Below are 12959 nucleotides of genomic sequence, written 5' to 3' on the forward strand. Positions count from 1 at the left end.
AAAGACGTGAGAATTTTTTTCGTTTTCTTTTTTAAAAGTTTTTTTAATTTAATTTTTACTAAAATCTTAATTAAAATATTGACGTGCTTAAAGCAAATCAGTGACTCTTCGATTTAAGATTTAAGATGTGAAAGTTATACTATTAAATTTATCTATGAGATTAGACTATTTTTCAAATGAAAAACATCATAAATATGGACAAAATCACTTTTAAAAGTATAAGGGAATTCAGTAAGTTTACATAGTGATTTTATGCATTTTTTGGCACAATTTTAAAGCTTATAGGCCAATTCAATATGTGAAAGTTGTATCATTATATTCGTTTACATAAAAATTGAAAATTGTATCATATTTACATAAAAATTATGAAAGTACAATTGTTTTGAAAAAAAATCTCAAACAATAGTAAAATGGCCCAAAAGGTGACAATCAAGAAATTATACTTCACTAAGTAAAATAATTTTTACAATTTTCAAACACAATTTTCAAGATTTTCTAGAATGACTGTATAATTGACTTCATCAACATGAAAAGTACAATAATTCATTATTATTCAAACCAAAAAACCAAAAAAGCTCATGCATAATAAAAAAAAACGCAACAATTTACCGTAACAAAAAACTTTAAACACCTTCAAAGTTCTATTTCGCACCAATTAACAATTGGATTTTTGTAAAAAGAACAATAAAAAAAATTGTTTTTCCGATAATAAATCTTAACAAATATTAACCAAAAAAATTATAAAAAACATTGAAAAATCGGTTAACCAACAAAGGATTTGTCACAAGCATTTTAAATATATATATATATATATATATAGAGAGAGAGAGAGAGAGAGAGAGAGAGAGAGAGAGAGAGTGAGAACCGATTTCTCACTTGTAACATTGAAATGAGTTAGTTGAGTAAATAATTTTAGAGATGATATATTTGGGTATTTAATTAATTTATTTCCATTAAACTGTTAATGAGTATTCGCTCTTATGAGAAATTAATACACCAAAAAAAAAAACTATCATTTTGCACATGTGCACCGCGCCGTACAGAATAACTGAATAAGGAAAATAAATAGCTTTTTAATTTTTTTTAAAATTATATACATTTAGTTTTAAATGATAATAAATATAGTTACAGATAAAAATTACTACTATTTATCGTCAAAATTCACAACCTAATGACTTTGAATTTTATTGAACGGAAAGTGTTACAATAAGACATTTTAAAAAAAAAAATAAAGAATCTAATTCAAGTTTTAAAAAATTAAAGAACTTGATTAAAAATTGTGAATTAATATATAATTGGTAGAAGGGAAAGAAAAGAGATAATAAAAATTAAATTAAAATAAAGAATAGAAGTATGGATCCTACAAAATTTTACTTTTCATTTCATTTTTTTTTCACTCTCTTTCGTCTCTAGGAAGTGGACTATTAAGAAGTTGTTCGGATGGCTAAATGAATATGCTATAAAAAAAAATGTAAGGGTGGAGTTATCACTGCATTAGTTACATTATCTTTTGTTTCTATAATAACAGTTATATTATGCTTCTAATATCTTCTGCTTCATCGAACGTTTGTAATTAGAACCATAGTTTTTGCCGTAATTCTAACTAATAATTAGTTCTTTGTCTAATACCAATGCCACTAAGAAACAAAATGTAGTGTGAAAGTGAACTGTTTCAATTTTCTTTTTGTGCCACCAAACTTCATAAACACACACTTTCCGTGAATTAGCCAGAGAAGGCAAAAAGACCACACACAAATATCAAGGACAAACATGAAATCCCTGTATGCTAGAAGACAGAGGGAAGTAGAAACAAATTCAAGTTTATCTTGCTGGAAGGAAGAAGATAAAAGACTAAGAGGAATTCAGAAAGGGATCTGAGAGGTGAACTACTCCAAGACATGCAGCACCAGCAGGGGCATATGCATGTCAGCAACACTCTGCAAATATAACAACCAAAGTTTTGTTTTTTCTCCCAATCAGATCCAAACCCAGATCACAGGTGCAGAAATCAGAGTAACCCAGAACATAGAAGATGACAACTACACAACTAGAGAGAGAGAGAAGAGTTTTTTTTTTTTTTTTACCAAACAATTCATACAACTAGACCAACGAATGAGAGGAGGAAGCAGAGAAAGGCAAAGGGAAGACCCAACAGAAAACCCAATGGCCTGCAATCTTCATCTGAGTTGCACATTCCTTGGCTTCCTCTGATACTATTTTTTTGCTTTTCCTCCTCTCAGAAACATGATCAAGAAAAGAAAGACACACTATATTATTTCAACTTCCCTTTGTCATTTTAAATGATTAAGCGGTACCCATAAACATAACCAAACATGACAACTAGGGGGTGGGAATAGGTCAGGCCGGTCTACAGGGACTTACGACCTGACCTGCCTTACATAAAACTTGACCTGAACTGACCTATTTAATTAAAAATATTAAATATCTATTGTGAAAAAAACTTTTAAAAAGATTATCAGGTCCAACCAAACTTTTAAAAAGGCTCGGACCAAGTTAAAATAAAAGTCTTTGATAGGTTATAAATCAGGCTCAGGTCTCAAAGATTCATCTTAGGCAAGCCCAATCTGTCCCAAATAAAATATAGGTTAAATTAATATTTTTTACTCTTTTGATTTAATTTTTAGATTAAATTTGATTCTTTAATTTTTTAAATCAACTCAATCTGATACTTCCATATAAATTATAGAAAATTACACTATAAAAATTTAAAACTATCACAAGATTTTAAACCATCATAAAATACATATTAAAAAAATGAATCGATTGTAAAAATTAAATGATTAAATTTAACCTTAATAATAAATTAAAAGACAAAAATTAAACCTAAAATATGATATTTGCTTGAACATTATGCGTATTATATTTCTTTTTTAAAGTAGAAAAATATCTTTTATGATTAGTAAAGATTGTCTAATGTCTATTTAAATATTTTACTTTTCAACAATCCATTATTTCCTTGATAATCTTCCTACCCTCAATGCCGGCACAAGATCCCTTTTTGTCACTATCACAAACCAATATTATGCAAAAGTATTCACTGAGATTTCTAAGCTAAATTAAGGGTGTACGTTCATCCGAAAGAAACCCCTTTTGCTTCTCACAGAACGGCACTTAGGAACCATGCCAACTCTCCCACAACGCGTAAATAAACACAAACTATTTTGAAAGTCAACATGTTTAGGTGCAATGCAGGGAGTCTAGGGTAGAAAAACCAGTTAAAGACTTGATGTTGTCATTTGACAGACACAGTTAACTAACTACGATTAGATCCTCAGTTGGATTTTTCATAGTTTGTAAACTACACGGAATGAGATTTCACGAATGAATTACATATTATCTTCATATGATACCAAGATCTTGAATCTGCTAGCACAAAAGTAAAAAATAAGTTATAAATGGAACTCAATGCGCAGCAGTAGTTAGCAATGTACATATGCTACGGAAATCTAGCTACCTAACTATCATCACATCCTACCAAATATTATACAAGAATTTGTGTCAAGAATTCCAACAAGGCCACGATTAGCATTGGAGTAGCAGTTCAAACAAATGGGAAGAAAAAATCCCAGGCTGCATCAGGAGGATCACCCACGGCCTTCAGAACGCTTCCTTTATAACCCGACTGTTACACTAAAATCCATAATCTGGAAGCTTCAAAAAACCAAAATAGGCTGGCATCAAGACACTATCTACTCTAAAAATCTGAGATCTGCAACATGAAATAAAAACAAGTAATGGGAAAAATAGTTAGCAGTAGATCAATTCCAAAGCTTCAATGATTAATGACTTCAACAATCATAAGAAAAATAAGCTTCAGACAACAAAGGCAACGTACAGGAGCACGTGTGAATTAATTCAAGCATACTATTAAACCTGTAGAATGCATCATAAAAGATAATGCTGAGAAATGCACAAGAGAAACCAGAAATGTTCCTAAAGATCTGCTATTTCTTTTGGGGCTCAGAACTCAGAAGACCAGGTGATATTACATGTAACTAAATGTCCGAGGGCATTATGCTCCATGGCATTTTAGCTCCTCCAAAAACAAGTATCAGAAAGCCCAAGTCTAATTTAAATTGGATCAGGTAAAGAAATGCAAATTAGGTCTCTAATAAAGCATATCATAATGAAGCATTTAGACAGTACACCAAAAAGGCAACAAATAGAAAACAAGAAATAACATTTTTCAAAATCAACTATATAAACAAGTACAGCATTCAAATCATGAATTCATTGAATTGCCATGCTAATATTTGTATTGTGAATTATAATTAGTATCAAATTGTAAGATTCAGATACATTGAAAAATAACCTTAAATATATTATATAAATGACATAAAATGTTCGATGTAATTATTTTAAACTAGAAATAGATAAAAACAACTTAACCATAAGCCTCAAAATGAAATTATTAGCTATATATAAGTGAAGCCTTCTGTTTGAGAAGAATGAAATGAAATACCAAAGGGTGTATGGATTAAATGAGTTAATAAAATAAAGTAGTGCAATAATCAAATAGGATAAATTCACAAGTGATCGGTCAATTACTTGTGAAATAAATTCTAAAGTCATACAAGTTTAAATTGTAACATGAAAAAAAAAAATCTAGGAACACACTCTCAAACACATTAAAATTTGTTGAAGTATATTGAAAATAAAAAATTGCAAGACTCACATCATATTTAATTATTCTCATGATTTTGTAATTTTCAATAAACTATAACCAATGGATAAGAGTATATTAAAAAGAGTATGTTAGAAAATGTGTTCCTAGCACTCCTCAATAACATTGTTTGATCGTGTGATTCTTATTGATGATATGAAATCACACCGAATCATTCATTGCACCATAGGACATTAAGAATCAAAGTTATTTGTTATTAATCTTATGATACAAATAGATAGGTGATTAATCAAATTATATTGAATTGTAGGATTCAAATCATGAATATTAAGATTCCAATTTGTCGTCCAGTAAAAACACTACAATTTTGACAAGATGTGACAAAGCTGCTAGCTAACAAGGGGAGTGCAGTCACCAAAATTAAAGGGAAATCACATTAAAAAAAAATACAGTAACACACTCATTACTCACAAATCTGGGAATGCCTCTAATAAATAGCTAGTTACAGGGACCAAATACTTTTAGAGGAGGTATACAAGGTAAGAAATCAAACATTAAACTTCTCAGATAACCAATATTTGCGATTCCAGCAGAACTTACTTCAAAAAAATTTCAAGCAGATATTGGGTGAGTTTGTTTAAACTTTAAAAAAGAAATTTTAAATAATAAGCGCTTATTTAAGAAGCAGATAGGATTTGCTTCTTAAAATAAGCAGAAATTTTTTAAAATTGTGCCTTAGTGCAGCGGTAAAGTTGTGCCTTGGTGACTTGTTGGTCATGGGTTCGAATCCGGAAACAGCCTCTTTGCATATGCAAGGGCAAGGCTGCGTACAATATCCCTCCCCCATACCTTCGCATAGCGAAAAGCCTCTGGGCAATGGGGTATGAAGTTTTTTTTAAGCAGTTTAGACAAACACACTAAAAAGAAGAAAGCTGCTTATATTTATTAAAATAAGTGCTTATTTCAACAACTAAGTTTAAACAAACTGACCCATTGTTAGTCTAGCACACAATTTAAATTATAAATACTAGATATACAAGCATTATTGGCCAACTATTAGAGAAAACAAAAACTGCATAAAAAAATTGCCAAATACTACATAAAAAACACGAATAAACTCATCTATTTTGCTTTAGCATTTATTAATTTTAAACTCAACAAATATAAATAAACAAATATATTTTCCTATTAGAGAAGAGCCCATGTCACAAGGGCAACAATATGACCAGCAAATTCCACATCAATTTTGTTTTTTTTTTTTTTTTTGCTCAGCACATCAATTTTGTTTAAACAAAAATGTTCCCAAAAGAAAAGAGACTGTAGAAGAAAATGTCAGTCATCACATCCAAAAAGAGCATGAATAGAGACAAATCCACAGAAACAAATAAACAGCACAAAAGCTACAAAAGTAAAGTCTTGAGGTAAAAAATTGGCACTAGCAGAAACAAAATATAGTGAAGGAACCAGATCATGATAAATGCTAATAAAGTGGGAAAAAAATCGGTTGAATAATTAAACAAAATTAATTACAAAGCTAAGTATATAATTCAACTGTTAGAAGAAAAAAAGTCGTTATGCATTCCTAAAAGGCAAGGCACAGTCAACCTAAATAATTTCCCTAAATATTTTCCCCTCAACCCACTACAATATTTTAAAATAGCCATGAAAATAGATTACTAGATCAAAATTACAAAAGTAATTAATATACAATATCATTGGTTTAACAAATTACACCACAGAAGAAAAATACCATCCACAACCAAGAGAAGATGACATAAGATATTGATATCAAAGAAAAGTCTAGGCATATAATAAAACCATTAAATCAGTACAAACTACACTCAGAAATAAATAGCCATCTTACTGCCAGGCTAATATAAAAAATGGTCACTGAAGTTTATGACTTTGTGCAACTGTGTAAAACCTTTCTTTTATGAGACCTTAGAAGGAATATGTTTCCAAAGGGGCAATAACACCCCCACTAATTGACAACAATGAAACAGCAAGAGAAGATGAAAGGGCTAGAGTCAATAAGAAAAAAATAGCCTCAAATCTTTTCCTGACAAAAACGAACTGATTATAAACACCAACAGCAGAAACACCACCCATTTTTTATACAATTTAGACAGGTATTCAATATCATAATGACTGAATCATATGTGATGCATACACAATGCCCTCAACTACACACTTTATGACAAACCAGCAATGATCATTAATAAGCAGCAAAATCATTACTAGGTTTTAAAAAAAATCACTTGAAAGCTACACACATCCATCTTCAGAATGGAAAGGGAGAAGTGCTGATAAATATCACACAGGAGCAAAGGCATACTAAACACTAAGCCGTCAGCACAAAGCAAAACAAAACATAAGAGCTGTAACTCTACCTGACAGAGCATAGTCAGGTCCCTTGCGACCCTGCATCAGATCCAGATGCTGAGGAACTGTCACTATCAGAATCTGCAACACCACATACAAATGAGAAAGACAGGACATTTGACTTCCACAATCAGCAAAAGCACGTATATGAACAAATAACATGAAAGATAGATTCTAAATCATTGATCAATGTACCACTTGAAGAAGAACCAGAATCACTGCTGGAGCTACTGGAACTGCTTGACCTACTCCCATTATCCGCTTGATTTCTCCCTTGCACAGGCAAGGGTTGGGGAAGACTCCTTTCATCTGTACACATACAGGCAGATGAAATATTTCATTTAAATAAATAATTGAGATAAACAATCCAAAAACACCAATACTGATTCTTAGAAGTTCACCTGTTTGTGTTTCTTTTGGAATCTCTGCCATAGCTGGTGCCTGACTCTGCAAAAGATAAAGATAAAAAAGTATTTAGCAATAATTGTTCCCCAAAGTAAGCAACTAAGCATGGCAATTAGATGTAAAAAATTTATTCTTTACCTTCTGGATGGCATTCTGCTGCAAAGCTTCTGCTCTAGCTCGAGCAAGTTCAGCCTTCCTTTTGTTTTTGCTCAAACTTTTCTTATAGTTGGTAACAAATCTATCAAGCTCCCAGAGAGTCTCAGCATCCACACTATCAATGTCCACTTCAATTTCATCGTCATGTTGATTAAGTGCTGAATTTCTCTTCTTAATGATTTGTACAATAGCATCAAGCTTCTCTGAAGGCAAACTTTGAAGGTTAGTGCTTAGTTTTTGTTTTTCCTCAAATGTCATGTCTCTTTTATGAGGATCTTTTGCCTTTGGCTTTTTTGGAGCTGGAGTTCTACTGGATGGAGTGATGCTCATGAGTCTTGGAGTCTGTGTCATTGAATCTGATCTATCCAAAATCCTTCTCATATCAAGAGGTGGTGGTGTAAATGCAGAAACCCTTCTAGACAAAGGTGAGGGTGCAGGGGGAGCTGCCCTATAATCAAAGCCATATCTCATCTCCCGATTGTAATCTGACTCGATTATAGCCCATCTGTCCTCGAATATCTTTGATAAAAGCTCTGCCATAATATGAACATCTTGTCCCTGTGGATTATATGTCATGGCATTACGAAAAGTGAGTCTCACATCCTCCGCAAACTCCTTTGGTGATTTGTACCAATTCTTGTTCAGCCTTGTCTTCACAGTTCCCAAGTCCATTGGATGAGTGATGATAGTAAAATAATCATGCAAACCAAGAGTCTCAACATCAACAGGAGAATTAAACACCCAACCATGCTTGTGTCTCATCAATTTTTCAAGCAGTGAACTACAGCTTTTGAAAAATTTAGATCCCATCCCAAAACCATGTCCCATTTCTCCCCCACCTTGCTTCTTCCAATTTAATTTCGACTTCTTGTTACTCTCTGCTGACGGAAATTTGTCCTTCGCAAGCAAGAACTCTGAGTTACGATAAAATTGGTTTGCTTTAGGTGTTCTCTTCTCCTTCTCAACAGTTTCACAGATCCCTTGACCATTCTCCAACATTGACAAACTTAACTGGTGCAAAGGCCTGGTACTGGCAGGTTCCCGTGGAACACAAGCAGATGCCACTTCTGAATGAGCACGCTTGGCTCCACCAACATTATTAATCCCACTGTCAATAAGCACATCTGAGTTGCCAAAGCCACCAACTTGCCTCTGCTTCACTTCAATCCTATTAACCAAACTTCTCACAACACCAAGCTCACTTTCAAGCTTCCACCGAAGCTCCCGCATCTGCTGCTTTGATTTTGATGCCAGGTTTATCTTGATTCGGTCCCTCCGCCATGGTTCCGCAACCCCATTTCCCAAAATAAGGTCTCGGGAGCTAGGAACTGCCTCCTGCTGACGGTTGGGGCTTGAAGGTCCATCATCCTGCTGCTGAACATTGAGGCTAGAAGGTTCATCAGGCTGCCGGCTGCGCGAGTCATCAGAAACCAGCACTGCCGATGGCTGAACTGTATTCCCATCCAAACTTGAATTCACTTGTGGCCGAGGAGAATTCCCATCCTCCAATCTCGAATTCACTTCCGGCTGAGGGGACTTTCTACCCTCCAATTTTGAACTCACTTGTGGCTGAGCTGTATTCCCATCCTCTGTTCTTGAACTCACTTGCAGCTGAACCGTATTCCCATCATCTGATCTTGAACTCACTTGCCGCTGAGCCGTATTCCCATCCTCTGATCTTGAACTCACTTGCGGCTGTGCCGTATTCCCTTCCTCTGATCTTGAACTCATTTGAGGTTGTGCCGTATTCCCTTCCTCTGATCTTGAACTCATTTGAGGCTGTGCCGTATTCCCTTCCTCTGATCTTGAACTCATTTGAGGCTGTGCCGTATTCCCTTCCTCTGATCTGGAAGTCACTTGCGGCTGAGCTGTATTCTCATCTTCCAATTTTGAACTTCCTTGCAGCTGAGCCGTATTCTCATCTTCCAATTGTGGCTGAGCTGTATTCTCATCTTCCAATTGTGGCAGAGCTGTATTCTCATCCTCCATTAGAGGTTGAGCCATATTCTGATCCTCCGATTGAGGATGAACCATATTTGGATCCTCTGATTGAGGTTGAGCCATATTCTGATCTTCTGATTGAGGTTGAGCCATAATATGATCTTCTGATTGAGATTGAGCCATATTCTGATCCTCTGATTGAGGTTGAACCATATTCTGATCATCCAATTGCGGTTGAGCCATATCCCCATCCTCCAATCTTGAATTCACTTGCGTCTGTGCCAAATTATGATCCTCCCCTGGCGGCTGAGCTGTATTCTCATCCTCCAATCTCGATCCCTCTTGCGTCTGTGCCATATTCTGATCCTCCCCTCGCGGCTGAGCCTTATTCCCATCCTCCAATCCTGAACCCACTTCAGTTTGAACCATATTTTGATCCTCCAGTTGTGGCTGCCCCGAATTCCCATCCTCTAATCCCGAACCCACTTTTGGCTGAGCCGAATCCCCATCCTCCAGCACAGCTTGTTGCCGTGCCGGAGGCTGAACCGAAACATTATCACTTTTGCTCTTGGCCTCACCAGTGTTGCTCTTCTGAACGGTGCTGTTACTGACACTATTGTCATTGGTAACGGTGGAAGTGGCGGTGCCGTTATTTTCAATGGCGGAAGCAACGGCTTTAGGGTCTTTCTTTACTTTCCTCCTCGTGTAAACCTTTCTCTCCCCGAATCTCTGTTTCTCTCTGGCTTCATCATCTCCTCCAACCATAGGCTCCGAAGCCATACATCCAAAACCCTAATCCTAACACCAATACCAAATCCCCCAAATCCTAGGGTTTTACACACCACCAAATCAAAGAATACACAAAAACCAAAAAACCAAAACCAAAAACCCAAGAAAAGAAGAAAAAAAATCAAAACCCTAGAAATTCCTAGGGCTTCCTTCCACCGCCAAAATCCCCAAGCCTCACTCAGAACCAGATCAACCGTAAAAAACGAATCACGAAGAGAAATACTCAGGGTTTCGAAAGCTCGATTACCTTTTGTGTTTTCCGATCAGATCTCGCACACGCATTCACACACACACGCACACCCTCTCGCTCTGTGTGTGTGTTTTTTTTTTTTCTCTTCCTCACTCTAGAACGCTTCGTGTTTCTCTCTCTTTCTCGAAACGCTGGTCGTTTTATCGAATCATCACAGGTGTACGGCAACGGTGCGTTCGTGAGGGGAAGCGTGGACCAGGCTTAAGCGCGTTTGGGGGTTAAACAACAAAGAGCCGTGCCCGGGAAACATGATATCACCGAAAATTCGCGACGTGGACTCACTGGCTTCTGTGGAGCGTGCTTATAACGCACCAATGGGGAGTGACGTGGCATGCTGCGTGTGTTTCACGCGATGGTGGGAGGGTGAAGGGATTTAGTGCGGGGAGTTTCGTTTGCGGGAATTTGAAAAATTATCCTAGGCGGGGGTGGCGCGTGTTTTCTACTCTCCGGTTTAGTGGGTTTCGGTCTGGCTGGTGCGTATCAGTGCTCGGAAGGTTTAAACACGCGCCCTCGTAGCGAGTGGAGAATGTTGTTGTTTTGGTTTTTTGGTTATTGAGTTTGGGTTGGGTGGGTACTACTGGGTAGGGCTTATGTGGGCTTTGTGATATTATGGGTCAGAAAAGCCTGGAAGATTCTCAATAATCAAAGCCCGTGACTATGAAAATCTAGTTTTTACTTTTTTTCATAATAGTTGATTTGACAAAAAAATATATAAAATTAGTTGACCAAACAATCTGTTAATAGAAAATGCGAAAGAAAAAAAAGAAAAAGATAAAAATAAAATATTTTTTAGATTGTTCAGTAAAAAAGAAAAGTAAAAAAATCTTATTTAATTGGGTAGAAAGTATAAAAAAGAAAAATATGTGTAAAATCACATAAACATCTTTAAAAAGAAAAAATGTGTAAATCTAAAAAAAAAAACATTAAGTTTTTTATTGCAAAAAAAGATGGTTCACTTACTTTTTTTTTTTTTTACTCTCTTTCCTTCTTAACAAACTATCAATGCAAGGATTAATTTTTAGATTTCTTTCCTTTTGCCTCCATCTATTTTTTATTTTTGTTATTTTTCCAAATGAACTCTAAAAGTGAATATCAGTAATTAAAAGTGGAATAATTTGTATTTGGCAAGAAAACACTTAGTACATTTATATTTATTATTAATTATTAAAAAATATTTTCTACTTTTAATTATTTAAAATCAATCTTAAAATTGTATGAAAAAAATTATATGTCTTTGAGATTTTGAGACATTTGGTTGAGAATAAATTTTTATTTTTCTAGTAATTTTAAATTGGGAATTTTTTTCATGTTTTATATCTATTTTTTAAAAAAAATCACATTGTTCGAAAGAATATTTTTTAAATTTTTTTAAACGGTTATTTCCTTGCTGAGGGTAGCAATTTAACTTTTTTGATAAAAAAAATATGTTTTATTATGATAAAAATATCATATTACTCTTATTAGATTTTTGGATAAATAGTTATTTTTATCCCTAAATGTGTAGAACATTGACAAATTCATTCCCGAAAGATGAAAATTCAAATTTTAGTCCCTAAAAGGGAAAAAATTACAACAAATCCATGCATCCGTTAACTTTCGTCCGTTACCGTTAATGAAAGAGCCTAGGTGGCTCATAGGGACGAAAATCTCACAAAAATTATTGTCAACATGGTTGTTGAATACATTAGACCAAAAATGTTAGTAAGTTTTCATTGAATCAAAATGTTGGTAAGTTTTCATTTGACTAATTTGTCAGATCTCAATTTTCATTTCATTTAAGGATAAAATATAATTTAATCTTCATCTCTCCCCCCCCCCCCCCCTTTTATCATTGCAAGCCTAACATTATAATAAGTATTTTAAAAAATAGGGAAGCAAACATAAGTTAGAATAAACATAATAATAAGCATAATTTATTTGTTGCTCTGAAATTTCTAATGTGATAGTACTTTACACAAAATACGAGACTCAAACAAAAATGCATAATCATTAAGTTAATCCTTACAAAAAAATGAGACCCAACTTGATTTTGTCATTACCTAATGTTGCCACAATAAAAATTTCAGAGCAATAGACATATTATGCTTATTAATCAATATTATGCTTATTATTATGTTTGTTTTAACTTATGCTTGCTTCCCTATTTTTTTAAGTGTTTATTGTAATCTTATGCTTGCAACGATAAAAAGGAGGGAAGATGAAAATTAAATTATATTTTACCCTTAAATGAAACCAAATTTGGGGTCTGACATTTTGGTCTAATGAAAACTTACTGATATCTTAGTTAAATCTATTCAACAATCATGTTGGCAATCATTTTTGTGATATTTCTGTGCCACGTAGACACTTTCATAAACGATAACGAACGGAAGTTAATGGATATATGAATTT

General features: G+C 34.3%; 1 protein-coding gene across 2 annotated transcripts; it reads right to left on the minus strand.

Annotated features, from left to right (window-relative positions):
• Positions 1–3334: 3334 nt before the first annotated feature.
• LOC100780669 (transcription factor GTE4) lies at positions 3335–10837 on the minus strand. Of its 2 annotated transcripts, XM_003526190.5 has the most exons (5): positions 7571–10837; positions 7429–7474; positions 7223–7336; positions 7036–7108; positions 3335–3730 (listed from the first exon to the last, which is right to left on the minus strand). In XM_003526190.5, exons 1-4 carry the CDS (start codon positions 10307–10309, stop codon positions 7050–7052), a joined length of 2958 nt encoding a protein of 985 aa, XP_003526238.2. In that variant the 5' UTR covers positions 10310–10837; the 3' UTR covers positions 3335–3730; positions 7036–7049. The 2 variants fall into 2 exon arrangements, 1 of the variants encoding a protein (XP_003526238.2); XR_005892099.1 differs by having other exon boundaries at positions 7036–7336.
• Between the last annotated feature and the right edge of the window lie 2122 nt (positions 10838–12959).

This window comes from Glycine max, chromosome 6 (assembly GCF_000004515.6).
Source record: "Glycine max cultivar Williams 82 chromosome 6, Glycine_max_v4.0, whole genome shotgun sequence".
NCBI classification, from domain to species: Eukaryota; Viridiplantae; Streptophyta; class Magnoliopsida; order Fabales; family Fabaceae; genus Glycine; species Glycine max.

Coding starts and splice junctions, on each gene's coding strand:
- LOC100780669 (XM_003526190.5), bottom strand. CDS start 10,309: ATGGCTTCGGAGCCTATGGTTGGAGGAGATGATGAAGCCAGAGAGAAA. Junction 7,337..7,428: donor TCCAAAAGAAACACAAACAG/GTGAACTTCTAA, acceptor GTATGTGTACAG/ATGAAAGGAGTCTTCCCCAA. Junction 7,109..7,222: donor TTCTGGTTCTTCTTCAAGTG/GTACATTGATCA, acceptor GTGGTGTTGCAG/ATTCTGATAGTGACAGTTCC.